General features: G+C 41.4%; 1 protein-coding gene across 1 annotated transcript in view; it reads right to left on the bottom strand.

Annotated features, from left to right (window-relative positions):
* LOC141121217 (uncharacterized) overlaps positions 1-18,702 on the bottom strand; it is a 36,341-nt gene extending 17,639 nt beyond the window's left edge. The window contains exons 1-4 of the mRNA XM_073611068.1: positions 18,477-18,702; positions 8,343-8,654; positions 2,569-2,634; positions 1,568-1,660 (exon numbers count right to left, since the gene is read on the bottom strand). Coding sequence (XP_073467169.1) covers positions 1,568-1,660; positions 2,569-2,634; positions 8,343-8,654; positions 18,477-18,552 — 547 coding nt within the window. The 5' untranslated portion in view covers positions 18,553-18,702. The remainder of the gene's footprint in view (positions 1-1,567; positions 1,661-2,568; positions 2,635-8,342; positions 8,655-18,476) is intronic.
* Positions 18,703-19,774: the final 1,072 nt, after the last annotated feature.

Raw genomic sequence — 19,774 nt, 5'->3', positions numbered from 1 at the left:
CACAGTTTGTAAGTTTCTTGGTTGCATGGTAACTCTCTCCTGAACCCCGGATCAGGGTATCCATCCATCCAGGTCTTACTAGCTGGTTAGTGGCCTGAGAGTGGGGTATGCACCTGGGTGTGAAGTGTTGTTCACTTTGTTGTAAGAAAATTGTAATTTTTTGAGTAAAATACTGAAATCTTCTATATATAAGGCACCGCTATAATCCCTATTCCATGAACTTTAATGGCATCCCAGTCTTATAGGGCGTACACACGGTCGGACTTTGTTCGGACATTCCGACAACAAAATCCTAGGATTTTTTCCGACGGATGTTGGCTCAAACTTTTTTTGTCTACACACGGTCGCACAAAGTTGTCAGAAAATCCGATCGTTCTGAACGCGGTGACGTAAAACACGTACGTCGGGACTATAAACGGGGCAGTGGCCAATAGCTTTCATCTCTTTATTTATTCTGAGCATGCGTGGCACTTTGTCCGTCGGATTTGTGTACACACGATCGGAATTTCCGACAACGGATTTTGTTGTCGGAAAATTTTATCTCCTGCTCTCCAACTTTGTGTGTCGGAAAATCCGATGGAAAATGTCCGATGGAGCCCACACACAGTCGGAATTTCCGACAACACGCTCCGATCGGACATTTTCCATCGGAAAATCCGACCGTGTGTACGGGGCATTAGTCTGTAGGGTCCAATATTGGGTTGATCCACCCTTTGCAGCTATAACACCTTCAACTCTTCTGGGAAGGCTGTCCACAAGGTTTAGGAGTGTGTCTATGGGAATGTTTGACCATTCTTACAGAAGGGCATTTGTGAGGTCTGGCACTGATGTTGAACGAGAAGGCCTGGCTCGCAGTCTCCACTCTAATTCATCCCAAAGGTGTTCTATAGGGTGCAGGCCAGTCGAGTTCCTCCACCCCAAACTTGCTCATCCATGTCTTTATCGACCTTGTTTTGTGCACTGGTGGGCAGTCATGTTGGAACAGGAAGGGGACGTCCCCAAACCGTTCCCACAAAGTTGGGAGCATGAAATTGTCCAAAATATCTTCGTATGCTGACGCCTTGAGTTCCCTTCACTGGAACTAAGGGGCCAAGCCCAACCCCTGAAAAACAAACCCACACCATAATCCCCCCTCCACCAAATGATATGGACCAGTGCACAAAGCAAGGTCCATAAAGACATAGATGAGCGAGTTTGGGGAGGAGGAACTTGAGTGGCATATATATATATATATATATATATATATATATATATATAATTTATTTATTTCAGGTACTTATATAGCGCCGTCAATTTACGCAGCGCTTTACATATACATTGTACATTCACATCAGTCCCTACCCTCAAGGAGCTTACAATCTATGGTCCCTAACTCACATTCATACATACTAGGGACAATTTAGACAGGATCTAATTAACCTACCAGCATGTCTTATATAAATAAATAAATTTCTTGCTTGCCTGAACCTTTAACTTACAAAAAATATTTATGTTTATGTGACATACAACGGAACATAACATTTAAAATCACACAAAGGTTTTTTTTTTCTTTTTAAATTTACCTTACCTAGCCAGTACAGGAACTGATGCAACAGGAAACAGAAAGCATTTCCCGTTGGAACCATTGACAAGCAGGCAGAGAAAAATCCCGGGACATTGGCTGCAAAAGAGAACACAGACAGTCAACAGGCAGGATGTACACCAATGAGATTGTGAGCCTGGATTAGGTATAGCATAATTTAACATTAATGATCACCTCAAACCCTGATTTTTTTAATTCTATGCAAATGATTAGATGTTTGAATGTTTGGAGTGAAATAAAAAATAAATTCAAAAAAACAAAAAACATAAAACAATTTCTGCAATAACCCCTAAAACTATATAGTATAAAGAAATATCATTCAATATACCTGGCAGCAGTTAGTAGTCACGCTTACCAATTCTCAAATACCTGTATATGTATAGAAGTAGTACTGCACTTCGCAATAATATAAAAAAAGTGATGTGCTCACATTATTACACCATCACTATCAATCCAATCAAAAATCTGGGGAAATCCCAACTATGCTTATACACAGGGCTTTTTTCTCAGAGAATAGGTGCAGGACCCCCCCCCCCCTTCTGAGCCACTTCTTGTCTCCACCCTCTACCCACCCCTGAGCAACGTTCCTTGGTTTCATCCCCCACCCACCTCCCAGTACTGCCCCATTTAGAGAATACAGAGCCAAGTATCGTTTTGTGGTGCTAAGTAATTTGTATGGAATTTGTTAATAATAGCAAGAAAAGTAGTAAAATAGATCCCCCACACCCAGCAGTAATAGACCCCCCCCAGCAACAATAGATTTGATCAAACACAAGAGACCCCCCAGTAACAACGGACCCCCACAACAAAAAAACCAACCCAGCAGCAACAACAGCTGCCGCCAGCATCAATAGACTCTACAGCCCACCCCAGTACCCCTTGCCATTACACACAGCACATTCAGTGCTGGAGGTGCCGGAACTGCGTTCCCCCACGTTCCCACTGAAAAAAAGCCCTGCTTATATGTCCCCAGCTTGTATCCATACCTGTTCTATTCCTGACAAGTTCTTGCGTTGTTGGGACTTCAGTTGGGGTTGGCCTGGATACAGTGTCTGTAAAAGAATATCCCAAAAATAGTCATATGTAAAAAAAAAAAAAAAAGAAGTGTTTTTCAAATAATTTAAAAATTAAATTATAATGTATTAAATTAAATACTGTATATAGAAATAACAATTTTATTTAGATTGCACAAACACAATATAATCTTCAAACATAAAAGTTAAATGTATGTCTAGCTAATGCATAACATAGATGCTTACTGGGGGTGTTGAAATTAATCGTAGCATCGATGCATCGAGATTTGACCACCCACAATGCAGCATCGATGCTACGACCTTGCACAATCGATTTTCTGATGGCGTCACCCGCGCGCCGCTATATGTGTTGCCTCCGAGTCCAAACTGTGCCGAAAGCAGCCGAAGGAGCCGTGGGCGTTATCCGCACCTTTTTTCCCCATCCCCCGCTGGTGTCATCCTCAGCTGCCCGTCGTTGAGCTTGGTGCTGCGAGTCTATAGGGGAGGTGATAAAAGTTACAATGAAAGAAGCAAATGGCCTCGTCACTAATAGGCGGGGCTGATAGGCAGTGTCACGTGCTGTGCACTCTTGGTCAGGGTGAAGATCGCGGAGAAACATGGACAGGATTTGCTGTGTTTGTGTCTGTCTTGCTATCTCTGCTTACTGCAGCCGCCGCGGATGATACCAGTGAGTGTAACGGAGGGTGAGGTTCGCTGTGTACAAGGAGGGGGAAGGACTATGCCACTTTCGATCCCAAAGGGGGGCACAAAACAAGTTCTGAGCCTCTTCTGTTACTTTGTGATCTCTTCTCCTCCGCCCCAGTGCTCCGTTCACCCCGACACTGTACACTTCCATTACTCGGTTCCCTCTGATTACACTCCATGTTCCTGATCTGTATCCCCCCCGTCCCATATCTGGTGATCATACACATAGCAATTTGTGATTGATCTCCCTAGTGATCACAAACAAGCGATGTGTTGTTAATGGAAATACTGAACGATGTAGCAATACAATATCATAACATTAATTATGGTTTATGTATGCCATTTGTCTATTGTCTTATTGATTGATTCACATCACAACTTCATTGATTTGAAATTGGTTCCCCTCTTTTGTATGATTTATGGTTTTGCTCATCACTGCCCCACACATGCAGCCATGCATTGCATGTGTGGAGCAGTAATAAGCAAAACCATAAATCATACAAAAAAAAAAAAAGTATCAATGAATTTGTTATCATGTGAATTAGTCGCTAAGACAATAAGACATACATAAACCATAATAAATAAAAAGGCATACATCGTCTCTTGTATCATGTCTGCAGTCTCTGACCATCTCTTGTATCATGTCTGCAGTCTCTGACCATCTCCTGTAACACGTCTGCAGTCTCTGACCATCGCTTCTAACACGTCTGCAGTCTCTGACCATCTTTTGCATCATGTCTGCAGTCTCTGACCATCTCCTGTACTATGTCTGCCATCTCTGATCATCTCCTGTAATATGTCTGCAGTCTCTGATCATCTCCTGTACTATGTCTGCAGTCTCTGATCATCTCCTGTACTATGACTGCAGTCTCTGATCACTTCCTGTATCATGTCTGCAGTCTCTGACCATCTTCTGTAGTCATTTGGGGGCAGCCTGGAGCTCCTCTTTAAGTTGTCTGCTGTGTTTACACTTTGATACATGCAGGGAGTGTTGTCTTTTTTTAAGAACAGATAAAATTTAGAAAATTTAGTTCTTCTGACTGCTTGAATTTTTTGGATGAAAACCGTGCGCAGTAATCGCGATGCATCATGAATCGTGGACCGGATAATCGTAATCGAATCGAATCGTGAGGCCAGTGAAGATGCGCACCCCTAATGCTTACCATCATGAACACAAGTTAAAATGTACAAGACAAATTTTTAAACTGAATTAGAGACTCGGTCACCAGAGCTCATTTTTTTTCATTCTACAGGATTGTAGCAGCAAAGCAAAATTAATTCTTATAGTAGTATATTATAGTGTTCCCTTTTTTATTTTTGTCTTCAAGTTCGAGCTTTAAGCAATACATCAGCTCTGGCTTTACATTTGCTAATTCATGAAGCTGTTACTGGTTACATGGCTGAACTTCTCTGCAGAGTCTTCGTAGTGACAGGTCTAAGTCTGCTGGGGCCCTTGCCATTACAGTAGGTCCACCATGGCGGCACCTACAAATGTCTAAGGTCTGTTGCTTGAGGTGATTGTAGCCGTATTAGCGCACTTGTTATAAAAACAATTACGTAGTGTGTGCCACGTCTTTTATTTGCACTAACATTCAAATTTTCTGGGGTGTGCTCCCTTTTTTCAAGGTCCCAGCAGTACTGTTGGGACCTTGAAGAAGGGGGTACACCCCAAAAAGCTTGTCCTGAAAATTTAGATGTTAGTGCAAATAAAAAAAATGTATCACAGACAGAACTTAATTGTTTTTGCAAGGTTTGTTGAACATCAAACCCAAGAGAGGCCATTCAAGGGACCAGGAATGGATGGTATACACTACCCTGAAGAAGTTCGGTCTGACAAAATGCATCGGAGCAGTTTGTGTTGAGACCTCATTATGCTCAAAAGATGTGCTGTTATGCTTTTTGCTATTATATGTTTGTGGATACATTTTTTTTTCTTTAAATAAATTGGTGATTTTAATGGTATCACACTATCCAGTTTATTTATTTCCGCTTATGTGCCTTGGATTGTCCATGCAATATTTGAGCTCAGGATGGATCTCAGTGAAGGTGCTGCAAAGGACCAGGGGACATCCTTGGGGCACAGTCTCTTTTTCTATCAAGTGCTTAGGACCTCACATTTGGGAGGCCATTTGAATCCAGTAAGGAACTGGTATGCAATCTGGTGGTGGAACATAAATTGGACACAGCATTACATTTGGAGTGTTATCACAGCTTATTCACATGATATGTGGGCTTTTTTTTTTTTTGCACTATTTATAATGCTTGCACTTTATATAATTTGATGCAAGGCTGTATTGTTCACCACAAAAGTACAAGAGATACTAATGAGCAGCGCTCTATAAACTGGATCTATAGTGGTGAAAAAGTCAATAGGACCATGAATAAAGAAAATGTTTTATTCCATCAAAAAGCAAAGTCATGGGTAGACAATTGAACATAAAAATGGAAATAAAAGAGCCAACGATACCATTTAGGATCCTATAGCCTTTATGGGGTTAACACCATCTGTAGGGCCAGCTGGTGGGGCATGGAGGGGCGTCAACTTCAAAAGTACATGTACAGTCTTTGATATATTTAAAGAGATTGTGCATCAGATGTATTTATTACAGTTTTATATGATTTTGCACAATTATGTTTATAGTTGCATATTTAGATACAAATGTGGTGTGGTTTTTCATAAATTTGTTTATTTGTGTCACTTTTAAAAAGGGACAACGCAGCTAATTTTTTATTCAATTGGTCATGACATGCCAAAGGAAAAGGACAGGTTCTCCATAAAACTATTTTAGCAATTCAGGGTTAGGAATGATTTTCCCTTCTTTGCTTTTTCTTTATATCCCTAATGTATATGAGGATACATTATGTGCATAGCCTGTGAAGATTCTCATGTGTCCAGGTCATGGTATATCTACTATCAGATGGTCTGTGAAGGTTCTCATGTGTCCAGGTCATGGTATATCTACAAGTAGATGGTCTGTGAAGGTTCTCATGTGTCCAGGTCATGGTATATCTACAAGTAGATGGTCTGTGAAGGTTCTCATGTGTCCAGGTCATGGTATATCTACTAGTAGATGGTCTGTGAAGGTTCTCATGTGTCCAGGTCATGGTATATCTACTAGTAGTTGGTCACACTAAACTGGACTTGTTCTATAACGTTGAAGACTTTTTATACATTCTCCAAGCCACTTCTTCAGCTCTACTGAGTGTGGGGAACCCCAACATTTATTTCCATATGGGTAACCTCTAAACTCCTAGGATGAATGAGCTGGCAATGCACCAAAATTTCCAAACAAAACCCAGACCATGTTTCATTTTTGGCAATGCAGTGCACCACAACCCACGATAGTGAAATAATTTGCTTATGGTGCTCTGCAACACATGTGCGTTGAAGCTGCATTAGGATGGCATTTAAATTAAATTGCACTGCAACACGCTAATGTATCCCAATGGAAGAGTGTGAACCCAGTCTAAGGTATAGTTTGGGGTCAAGGGATTACTTTTGGTCTACGAAGAACATTTGGCCTGGGAAGAAACATAACCAACTAGCCTTTGGATAATAGGGGCAGTTTCTTTTGGGTCAATCTCTTGTTGAGGTCTTAGCAGAGGGAATATCTCCACTCAGGGCTACCAGCCCAACATATCCTATTTGTACCAGTGATAGGGCGGAGACCACCCCCTTTCCACAGCCCAGTCACCCCCATTATCTGGTCAATTTTTACTTTTACATTTATCAACTAATTACAATCACAGTTTCCTTAATTCTAATGTTAACTCATAATTTTGGATTTCCTCCTAATTGGCTTTAGATGCACTTTAAGGAATCTAGGGATTGCTAAATTAAGGAATACAGTGGTGTCACCTCCCCCACCAAATGCCTGCTGATTGAATAGGAAAGTAGCAGCATCAACCTGAAAAGTCCTTCTTTTCCCTCCTGTCAGCACATTTCCTGTCGCCACATGTGTATGCAGCAGAATCCAGATTGGCTCCTAGTGCTGCTCCTCCCAGGGACTTGCAATGTGCCCTTGTACATGCTAAAAAAAGTGACTTCTCCAGGAAAATTCAATTCCTTAGTCCAGCACCCTCCCTGCTTGTACTCTCGCTTCTAGGAGGGTCTAATTACTGTCTGTGCTGGCCCAGCTCCTCTACTCCTTGCTTCACCGCCCTACATAGCTTCTGGGGAGGAGTAAGGGGAATGTATAGAGTGACAGCTATGAGTCTACTGGGGTTTCTGACATCCCATACAACATAGCAGCACCCAGCAGTAGTCTCCGGGCTTTTGGGTGACTACACATGGTAAATAACATACATAAAATACATTAAAGTGGATGTAACCCCGAAAAAAAAGTTTTTATCATACTGTAGCGTATAAGATTTCCTATCATTTGAGCCCAGTCTTGCCACACAGAGTTAATCCATCTCTGAGCAATCCTCTTTTATTGTTCAGTGAGAAAAACTTTGTCAAATCCTCCCCCTTGCTGTGAGTGACAGGTGATTTACATATCTCGTGCACTAGCCTAAGACATGCATTATTTTTTAATTCCCTCCCCCACTCCTTTCTTCAGCAGCTCTGCAAGGATTGGCTGTTCCACACCTCAGCATGATTTGGCATGCTGAAGTCATGTGGTTACTTTCCTGTCTTTTCACTGGATGTTAGAGATCATAGCAGAAGGTCAGCAGAAGTTCAGTGTAAGAAATACACAGGAGAAAATGCATATTGACAAGGAGTGTAGAGGTGGGCGGGGAGTCTACTGACATCACGACTCCACCCACCGAGCGCCAGACAACAGACCCACCCACAGAATCTGCAGTTTTTCGGGTGTAATAACAGACAGAGGGGAGACATTTGACAGGTAAAGATACATGCAGGAGGCATGTATATCCTTATAGATAACCCCTATGGCAGATGTTTAGAAAGGATGACATTGGGTTTACATCCACTTTAAATGCACATAAAATATTATGGGAGGATTGTTAAACTAAATGGTCTAGCGAAAAGGTCTCCAAGTGATTAAGGCATAAATACAAAGGCTCACCTGACTTACCTATGACATTAATATGGAACTTTATTTCATGGCTTTTTAGCTTATCATTTTCAACAGTCATTGTAATAATTCTGTATAATCCAGTGTCTTCCACCTTCATATTTTGCACTATGAACGTGCAATTCTTGGAGATGAATGTAACACGATTCCTGAACTGTAAACGGCTTTCCCAAATACCCAGGTCAAAGGAACCAATTTTGGCTATTCTGTAATAAAGTTCATAGCTTCTGTTCTCCATGTCTTGGCAGAGTTCAGTTTCTGCCAAATAAACAAAGGAACCAGCTGGGATGGAGAGGAAATTTGTAACATCACCTATAAATGAAAGGAGAGCATAGGGATTGTGATGAGTGATCTGTTGTCTAAAAGATACAACACCCTACAGCCTTTCTTAACCTTTATAACACAGAGGTACCCTTGAAATAACCTTCTGGTCTCAAGGAAACAATACTAATTGTTATATCTACAGTTCATTGTACATTAGTGTTATGGTCACTGGGAAGAATGCCCCTTACATCAGTGGTCATCAACTCCTGTCCTCAGGGCCCACTAACAGGCCAGGGTTTATGTATTACCTTGGGGAGAAGCAGACCAGAATACTGCAATCACTGAGCAGCAAATGATATCACCTGTGATGTATTTCAGTTATCTTGCAAACCTGGCCTGTTAGCGGTGGTTGGTTGGTGGTCAGTGGGATGATTGCTCCTTACATTGGTGATCAGTGGGAGCAAGGATCCTTACAATGGTGATGAATTGAAAGAAGGCTCCCCCTGATGTTGCGTTTAGTGCGATAAAGAATGTTTCTTACATTGGTGGTCACTGGGAAGAATTCTGCTTACATTAATGGCCAGTGAAAAGAATGCCCCTTACATTGGTGTTCAGTGGGATGAATGCCCCTTACATTGGTGTTCAGTGGTAAGAATGATCTTTCCATTGGTGATCAATTGGAAGAATGCTCCCCCTGCAGTTGTGCTTATTGGGGTGAAGGATGATCATTACATTGGTGATCAGTGGGAAGAAAATTATCGTAATTCCATTACTGATAACTAAACAGATCATTTTTGTCAGTGGTTACTCATCCGAGAGGCAGAAGCTGCTAATTGCTCAAGGAACCCCTAGCAACCTCTAAAGCAGGGGTCTCCAAACTATGGCCCTTGAACCAGATGTGGCCCTTTGCTTGCCTTTATCTGGCCCTTGGGGCACTATTCCTTCCACTGATACGAGGCACTATCCCTTCCACTGACACCAAAGACAGAGCACTATTCCTCCCACTGACTCCAATAATGGAGTACTATGCCTCCCACTGACACCAGAGATGGGGAACTAGTTCTCCCACTGACACCAATGATGTGGCACTATTTCTTCCACTGACACCAATGATGTAATTTTTTTACTCCCACTGACCACCAATCTGTGGCATTGTTTAGTCCCACCAAAGCCAAGGCATTTTCTGCTCCAACTAGCCACAGTCTGGTCCCCTCTAAAGTTTGAAGGGTAGTAACTGGTGAAAGTCGAATGTTTGGAGACCCCTGCTCTAGTGGAACCTTGGTTGAGAAAATATTCTCTAGAGAAGCATTCCATGGCTTGGGAACCCTTGACTCATTTCACTTTAATCATTGGTAGATAGAATGGAACACAATAACCCCTGGCTGAAATGTGTTATTTGCAGTAATTCCAGAAGAATGTACATAAATAAATATATAGTATACTGTATATATATAGTAATATGGGGAGCACAGGATCATCAACCAGCCGTTTGTAAAAGCAAACAGGAGTTATTGTCCTTTCAAACAGGAAACAAAACAGTCCAAGCTTCTGGTACAAAAAAAAAAAATTAAAAAGTAAAATAAAACTTTCGGCTCACCACCTGTAAAACGTGTCCCTTAACAGGGTTATGTCCCCACCTGCATACAAGAAAAGCACCGCTCTGACTGTGAAGCATTAGGTAGAGCAATAGAAAAACAAAACGCCTACTCCAGGTGCTCAGGCTCGGGATGTCCTCCTTTCATCCAACAATAGTACTTCAATCATAAAAACAAAACGCTGGCAACTCTGGCAGTTCTTCTGTAAGCTTTATTGCAACATGACCAATTAAAAGTGACGGTTAAAGCGTTTTGGCACAACCTTTGTTCACTTCATAGTCACCATATAAAACACAACATATAAATTGGGGATTCTCAAACTACGGCCGTCCAGCTGTTGCAGAACTACACTTCCCATGAGGCATTGTAAAACTCTGACATTCACAGACATGACTAGGCATGATGGGAGTTGAAGTTCCTGAACAACTGGAGGGCCGCAGTTTGAAGACCCCTGATATAAATAGAAGAAAGATATAAAGATAATGCAAGTCACTGCCACTAATTGAATGATGTCAGTAATTGAAAATAAACAAAAAACACTGCTGCAGGTGTGTGGTTTTCAGGGAGTGGTAACCATGGATCTATATAGAAGAACAAGATAATTTACAATATATAAAAAAATAAATAAAAATCAAGAAGAAGTGTATCACAAAATATCACAAGATCTATTGGAGAAAAAGATCAACATCAGAACAGAAATTCATTCCTGAAGGCACTCTAGTTTGTAGGTTAAAGATCCACCAGACTTCTCTTTCAAGAAGCCTGTGGTATAGATCACCTATCCCCCCCCCCCCCCAGGTCTTGTTTCCTCTTAATTTCTGAGGCCTCTCCTGCAGTTGGGTTAACCCTTTCAGAACAAGTCCCTGTAGAGGCAGTTTCCCATCCAAAATTTCTTCAAGTCTCTGAATTCCGGGTCCCAAAGTGTGGGCTTACCAATCCAGAGAGACCTGTAAAACAGTCCTCTCTTTCAGCTGGACTACACCGCAACCCCTCACCATGTAATGTGTGAGAACCCCTGAGTATTCAAAACTGCATTCAAATCCTCCCCCTCAAAGTGACCATAACCATAACTCTAATGGGGAAACATATCATCCAGGACCCATCCCTGGTGTCCTGTACATACAATATATATGTAGAACAATTGCAGGCTAGTCAAGACAGCACACGCCTGACATAAAAACAGTCCACTTGGTGCACAGCAGATGACAGACAACACCCAATCTCCATTGCATACACAAAGAAATAGTCTAAGCTTATTTAAGAGTTACAAACTCATTAGTACAACAGTTTCAGACCCGTTAGGATCCTTCATCAGGGACATCAAGAGTGAAACATAGATACAGCAGGATTCCTTGTAAGGCTCGCTTCATGCTAGTGCAACTTGCTAATATTGTTTTCAAACGCACCCCTTTGGATCTAAAAGCCCGTTCTTAGCCTACAGATATCCTTTAGACCAGAGACAAGCAACACCTATATTCTCTTCCATAAGTCATTATTCTATCTAATGATATAACGCATTACAAAATCGCTATAATACTGGCCACTCCACACTTTACCTCTAATAAAAGAAAGAAGAAGCAAAAAAGAAACAGAAAACAAATCATAAATGAATAATAAAAAAAAAAAAAAAAAAAAAATCTATAGAAAATGATTAAAAGCTATAAAAAAAAATGCAAATCAAAATCTTTATTTAACCCTTTAGGTGAAATAGTGTCCAATGGTGAAATCCACTCGACTTCTCCCCGTTTCAACTTTAAGTCCCTATTACCTCATTTTACCAGGGGGAGCCCTTTTATCCTGAGATCATATGAAGTCCTCCAGGATCGTGCCTCGTGTGCACACCACAGGCTGCGCGCTGACTCGATCTGTCACCCACTGTGTTCACCAGACACAGCGGATGACAGATCAGTGTACTGGCCCACTGTCTGTACCATGTGATCACTGTGTACTAACACAGCAGATCACATGACAGTTTGTACACAAATAAATGGCTTTGATTTATGCCATTCATTGCGTACTATTGTGTTGATCTCTGTGATTGGTCACAGTGATCACATGGTACAGGGCCAATCGCAGCCCATCTGCACCATGTCATTAGCTGTGGCCAAAATGGTTGCTTATAACAATAAAATTTGCTGTTATAAGCAATCATAGCATGTAAAAAATCCTGATCACGTCCCCAGAGTAGTACAGTGTTACTATCAAAACGCTGAATTGCTCTGTAAAAAAAAAAAAAAAAAAAAAAAAAAAAAAAAAAGTAAATAAAAAACAAAATTTTATTAAAAAAAAAAAAATTATGAATTTTTGTTTTGTTTTTTTAAATACTGTCACCAGTCAGTGTCTCTGATCACCGCCACACCAGTTATATGATGACATTGTACTGCACTGGTGACAGTATGTAAAACATTTACAAAAAAAAAAAAAAAAAAAGAAAAACACTTTTTTTTTTTTTTATTTCTTAATTTTCCAAAAAAATACAACTTTTAAAAAACTTGCCATGCCTCCTACTAAATACCTTGGACTGTCTACATCCCAAAAGGGGTCATTTGGGGGGTATTTATACTGTCCTGACATTTTTGGGCCTCAAGGAATGAAATAGGTCATCAGTACATCAGGATTGATCAATTTTCAGATACTGTATCTATACACCATAGTTTGTGGTCTCTATAACTTTCCTACAGACTAAATAATATACACCGATTTGGAATATTTTCACTATAGAAATGGAGCGGAAAACATTTTGGCCTAAATTTATAAAGAAAGATTATTTATTTGCAAAATTTCATCACAGAAACTGTGAAACTGAGAAAAACTGTTTAGCAAAAAATAAATATCCCAGTAGTGATTAAATACCACCAAAAGAAATCTCTGTTTCTGTGAAAAAAAAATGATAAAAATTTCATATGGGTGCAGAGCTTTTTGACTGAGTAAATGCCATTCAAAGTGTGAAAGCGCTGAAAGCTGAAAATTGGCCTGGGCAGGAAGGGGGGGTGGGGGAGTGCCCGGTATTGAAGTGGTTAAACAGGGAATGTGGTCAGTCACCAGAAATCCTCACTTATCTGCTGTGTGACCACACTGTTTACTACTAACAACCAGCAATTCAGATTGTGGGGAACCAACATAATATTACTGACTTGTTTCTGTAATCTAATCCACATGGACACTCCAGAGTGGAAACCACATGTATACTTTTGGCAAGTGCAAAATCCATTTATATGTAGTATCCTCCCTGTGAATGGATGTGGTCACACCGCAGATCGGTTAGGATTTTTGCTGCCTGACCACATTCCCTGTTTAAGAAGAGATCGTAGGGAGTTAAAGCTGAAGGGATTTCACCATTGAGCACTATTCTCTGACTATTTCTATCTGCAATTTATTCTCAATAAACTCAGTTTAAAAAAAAAAAAAAAAGATTGACTTACATCTTTTTTTAAAGTGTTCTATATTTTTATTCTCATTTTTCTATTATTTAATCATTTGTTTTCTGTTTCATTACAGGTGAAGTGTGGAGTGGCCAGTAATATTATTGTTAATGTTATTATTTATTTTTTATAAGTAATAATTTTTATATTTTTACAAAGTAACAGTAACATAGTTATTTTATGTCTTTGTAACAAGTTATATACGTATATACCCGAGTATAAGCCGAGTTTTTCAGCCCATTTTTTGCCTCGGCTTGTAGTCGAGTGAATGTCAACTTAAGAAAAAATGTCCTGCAATGGATGCGAAAAAGTGCCACTCATGAATCGGCCCGGCACCCCTGTCAGTTTCCCCTCCCTCCCATGTTGTGTGTCCAGCCGCATAACGATGTCCCGCCTCCTAGACCACCTCTTGTGATAGACCGCACAGTGATCCATTGCTAGGAATCATTGTGCCGTGTGTCATAGGAGGCGGGACATTGTTACCGCGGCTGCACGGCGATACAGATCTGACACAGCGGGACATCGTGACATCTACCAGGAACTGGTAAGGCTGTATATGATGGGCACTGGCAGGCTGTATGTCATGGGCACTGATGGGCACTGGCAGGCTGCATTTCATAGGCACTGGCAGGCTGCATTTCATAGGCACTGATGGGCACTGGCAGGCTGTATTTCATGGGCACTGATAGGCTGTATTTCATGGGCACTGATGGGCATTGGCAGGCTGTATTTCATGGGCACTGATAGGCTGTATTTCATGGGCACTGTCAGGCTGCATTTCATGGGCACTGTCAGGCTGCATTTCATGGGCACTGTCAGGCTGCATTTCATGGGCACTGTCAGGCTGCATTTCATGGGCACTGATGAGCACTGGCAGGCTGTATTTCATGGGCACTGATGGGCATTGGCAGGCTATATTTCATGGGCACTGATAGGCTTTATTTCATGGGCACTGGCAGGCTGTATTTCATGGGCACTGATGGGCATTGGTAGGCTGTATTTCATGGGCACTGATGCGCACTGGCAGGCTGTATTTTTCATGGGCACTGGCAGGCTGCATTTCATGGGCACTGGCAGGCTGTATTTCATGGGCATTGATGCAAACGGGCAGGCTGTATTTTTCATGGGCACCTATGGGCACTGGCAGGCTGTATTTTATAGGCACTGATAGGCTGCATTTCATGGGCACTGGCAGGCTGCATTTCATGGGCAATTTACTGGAAGTTGCTGCATTTCACACCCTAGGCTTATACTCGAATCAATACGTTTTTCCAGTTTTTTGTGGTAAAATTAGGTGCCTCGGCTTATATTTGGGTCAGCCTATATGGTATGTATTCAGGTGTTGCTTGTCTCCAGTCTAAGGCCCCATTCACACCTGCACATTGCACTTATTCACATTTTTCTTTTTGTTGCACCACAGCGTAGGAGACATCCCGTTCACTTGAATAGGCTGCCCTATGTGCAACAAATGTGCCTGCATTTTATTTATTTTTTTTTTTCTTTGGCAGGGAGCTTCTGCTAGTCGCATTTAGGGTGTCATTAATAAATTAGGGAGAGAGAGAGAACACAGTCTAGATTTTAAACATGTCCGCCTTTGTTTATCTTCATTACGTATGGCATGATGGGATTGGTAGTTTACTCAAAATCAGTAACTTAGAAAGCTGCTAATAGTTTGCAGGATAAAAGCACATCATTTTTTGAGGATCTTAGGCCCAGCTTACACTTGTGGTTGGAGGGAGGGGTAAAAATGGGTGGTTGAGCCATGGTTTTACCAACACCCCAAAATGCAACAGCAGCTGGATGGGTTGTACGCATGGCATAGCCAAAATGACACCCCCTGTTCATAGTCCCCACTGAACGCAACCAATTCAATGTTGCATGTGGGTGTGTGGGCTTTATAGGTTGAAAGCAGGCAGTGGGGAATCGATCTACCGCCTCACAGCCGCCTCTCAAATGCCCTCTAAAAAGCAATCCAATGTGGATTGCTCTTCAGAGGGCAATGCAAGAATAAATCAGTACCCTAATGAGCAGGAAACTGAAGTAGAGATACTTTGTCCAGTGACGGCAATGAGCATAGCAGGGAAACCTCTGCACTAAATTCCTCTACTTCCTGCAGATGTTCTGTCTGAGGCATTGCTGACAAGCACTGCGAAATGATTCACGAGATTGCTTCCAACATAAATAGAGGGGAGACTGGAACAGATGACATAACAATAGCTATAGCAGCCTATGAGTAGGGTAGGAGCTGGGGCCCCATCAGGGAAGCTGCTGGAGAAAACTATTACTGAAGGGTGAAGTCAGGAGGACCATTGATAGTAGTAAAACTTAGTAAAACTAAAACCTCATAGGACGGCTGAGGTTTGTAGTTCTACCATACAAGTCTACAGAAGCTGGAGTTTATCCCTTTTACTGCCACCAACGTTGGTGTCTTTAGTGGGTGTGTAGACTTGACAAGCCGACTGTTAACCCAGCAACTGTCCACCATGTTTCCTGGGTACCCATCAGCGGACCTGGGACAAGCATGGTGCCACCGGTAACAGAGAAGGGAGATCAGCGAACATCTATTTGCGGATCTCCCCTTCCTGATACTGACTCGTTCTGATCATTCTTTGGAGGGCAGGTGGGACATCAGGAATCTTTTAGAACCTTGATGTCTCAAAAAAGAGAACCTGTCCACTAAAAAAAAATAAAATAAAATATAAAAAACAAAAAAAAAAAAAAAACAAAAAACGCATCACTTAGAAAAAAAACAAAGAAAAAGTGTAAAAAATTAAAGTTACACCCAAGCATTTAAAATTCCCTCCCCCACCCCCTTCCCCAATTTGTGCAACATAGTGTGGATGAGGGAGTTTGGGGTGAAGGAACTTGAGTGGCATGCACAGATTTCTGACCTCAACCCGAAAGAACACCTTTGGGATGAATTAGAGTGGAGACTGCGAGCCAGGCCTTCTTGTCCAACATCAGTGCCTGACCTCACAAATGCGCTTCTGGAAGAATGGTCAAACATTCCCATAGACACACTCCTAAACCTTGTGGAAGCCTTCCCAGAAGAGTTGAAGCTGTTATAGCTGCAAAGGGTGGGCCAACTCAATATTGAACCCTACAGACTAAGACTGGGATGCCATTAAAGTTCATGTGTGTGTAAAGGCAGGTTATAGTTATAGTTAGTAAGGTTGAATAAAGACACCAGTCCATCCAGTTCAACCTGAGTGAGTGCCCACAATTGTCTCCATCCCCGCACATTGTGTCCCATCAAGATGCCCATCCACTATATTATTATTATTATTTTTTTAATATATATTTAAGGTACCCATGTAGCACCATCAATCTATGCAGCGCTCCACACACACCACCACACTGATCCCCACCCCCAGGGGGTTTGCAATCCATGGTCCCCAACTCACACCCATACACCAGGGCCAATTTTTTTTTTTTTTGGACAGAAGCCAATAAACCTACCAGCATGTCTTTGAAGTGTGGGAGGAAACCCACGCAGGCACAGGGAGAATATGCAAACTCCAGGCAGGTGGTGTCTTGGGTTGGGATACGAACCAGTGACCCTATTGCTGCAAGGCGAGAGTGCTACCCACTACACCACTGTGCTGCCCCAATACTTTTGACACTATAGTGTATGTGCAAAAAAAAAAAAAAAAACAAAACCCATAAAAGCAGCTCAGGCAGCGAAAGGGTTAAAGGCCATCAATGTAGGATGGTAGAGATGATCAATAATCAGAATGTGAATGTAAGGGAGGGTGGGAGCGCACTTGTCAATAGTAAAACAACAACAACAACAACAAAAAAAAGTCACTTGCAAAAAATTTTAACCAAGATTGCATAAAAAAAATTTGACAGCCGATTCCGGTTTTTCGGCAGACGATAAAATTTTTGTCGGATGTGAACTCAACGTCCGAAACGGACAGGGGGACCTGATCAGACGGCCCGTGTGAAAGGACCCTTACACTGTGCTTTTTATATGGGGTGTGTGCAAAGGTGATGGGGGTGCTTTAATATTATTATTATATAATAAATAATATTATATTTATAATATAATAATATATAATATTATAATTCTAATACATTAGACCCTTACACTGTGCTTTTTATATGGGTATGTGCAAGGGTGATGGGGGTGCTTATATATATATATATATATATATATATATATATATATATATTTTTTTTTTTTTTTTTTTTTCACAGTATATATATTTTTTTACACTTTTAACGTTATTGCTATCATAAGGGTGCTAACATACCCACTATGGGCAGGTGATAGGTGCTCTTTATGGGGATATAAAAAAGGAAAAGAAAGGCACCTCTAAGTGCAGTGTGTAAAATTTAATAAAGTGCACAAAGGGTTAAAAGCACTTACAAGATTGTTGAGTCCTCATCTGTGGCATGTGTCCATCCTCAGCATGGTGGTAGAGAGCAGTGTAGAGCTATCCAGCAGCTATAAAGCGTTCTCATGCGTGTTGGAAAGAGGAGGCAGCAGGGAAGCCTGTAAAAGGCTCAACAATCTTGTAAGTGCTTTTAACCCTTTGTGCACTTTATTAAATTTTACATACTGCCCTTAGAGGCATCTTTCTTTTCCTTTTTTATATCTTCAGAGTTGCTTCTCCTCTAACCAAAGTGCTACCAGAAGTGCCACCTCATCACCATCATCCCTCTGACCAGCTACCCACCTCCACCAGAGCGCCCTTATCTCCTCGCCCTTTATAGGGACATTGTGGGGTCTATTAAGATCTCCTCCACTGCGGCTATTTAAACACAAATCATGTGAAGGTCAGACAGTTCGCTATAAGATTGTGAACTAAGTATGTGAGACCCGTGTAGATTATAATTCAGGCACTTACCTGTCCTGTGTCCTGTAGGTGAGGAAGAGACAAGCACCCAGACGATGCAGAACAATAAGACGGGTCTCCCGATCATATCCCAGCTGGGAGAAAGCGCCTCTTAAGTACAAGTGTTAATAAAGAGAAAAGAGCTCAGACTGAGGAAGTGTGGAAGTCTGTCCCTTTTTATAGCCACAGAACACAATGCCAAAAGAAAGGAGCGTAGGGACTGAGCAGCCGGGAGATCATTAGAGATGTCTTGTGATCAGCGATGACTCACCTCCTGAAAAAAAAAAAGAAGTGCAAACTTTAGAGTGCAGGAACATTCCTTTGCTTACATAAACAGCTTGGCTTTTTTTTTTTTAATGTTCACATACATGTTAAAATCAGCTTTTTTTTTAGCTGGAAAATAACTTTGAATCCCCAAACAATTACAGTATCTCACAAAAGTGAGTACACCCCTCACATTTTCGTAAATATTTTATGATATCTTTTCTTTTTTGTTTAAAAACATTTTGTATGAACGTATTTGAACAAGAACATAAATAGAGTGTACATTCAAAAACCAACATAGGATTGTACAGGTAAACAGCTCTCCATATATCATTGAGTAAGAAAAGTAATAAAATAACAACATCCAGAGTGGAAAAAAACTGAATAAGGTAACAAGGCTGTTTCTGCAATATAAGTAGATGGAGTACATAGAAGATAAGTTGTAGACATGAATCTTTCAATAGACTTGAAACGACAAGACTCGGGTTATATTTGATGAGGCGACCAATTAGCCCACTTGTGCTCAAAGACGTGCATGGTATCCATGAGGGTGTGGTGGACCCTTTCCATCAGCTTAATGGATTCCATGCAAAGGAGCTCCTGTGACCATGAAACAGAGGGACTCTGCCAGTTTAGGGCTATTGCCCAGTGGATGGCACTGTAATGCCCCGTACACACGGTCGGATTTTCCGACGGAAAATGTGTGATAGGACCTTGTTGTTGGAAATTCCGACCGTGTGTAGGCTCCATCACACATTTTCCATCGGATTTTCCGACCCACAAAGTTTGAGAGCTCGCTATAAAATTTTCCGACAACAAAATCCGGAATTTCCAATCGTGTGTACACAAATCCGACGCACAAAGTGCCACGCATGCTCAGAATAAATAAAGAGATGAAAGCTATTGGCTACTGCCCCGTTTATAGTCCCGACGTACGTGTTTTAGGTCACCACATTCAGAGCGATCGGATTTTCCGACAACTTTGTGTGACCGTGTGTATGCAAGACAAGTTTGAGCCAACATCCGTTGGAAAAAATCCTAGGATT

Source organism: Aquarana catesbeiana, linkage group LG01 (genome assembly GCF_042186555.1).
Source record: "Aquarana catesbeiana isolate 2022-GZ linkage group LG01, ASM4218655v1, whole genome shotgun sequence".
NCBI classification, from domain to species: domain Eukaryota; kingdom Metazoa; phylum Chordata; class Amphibia; order Anura; family Ranidae; genus Aquarana; species Aquarana catesbeiana.
This window is presented reverse-complemented; position numbering and strand designations above follow the sequence as displayed.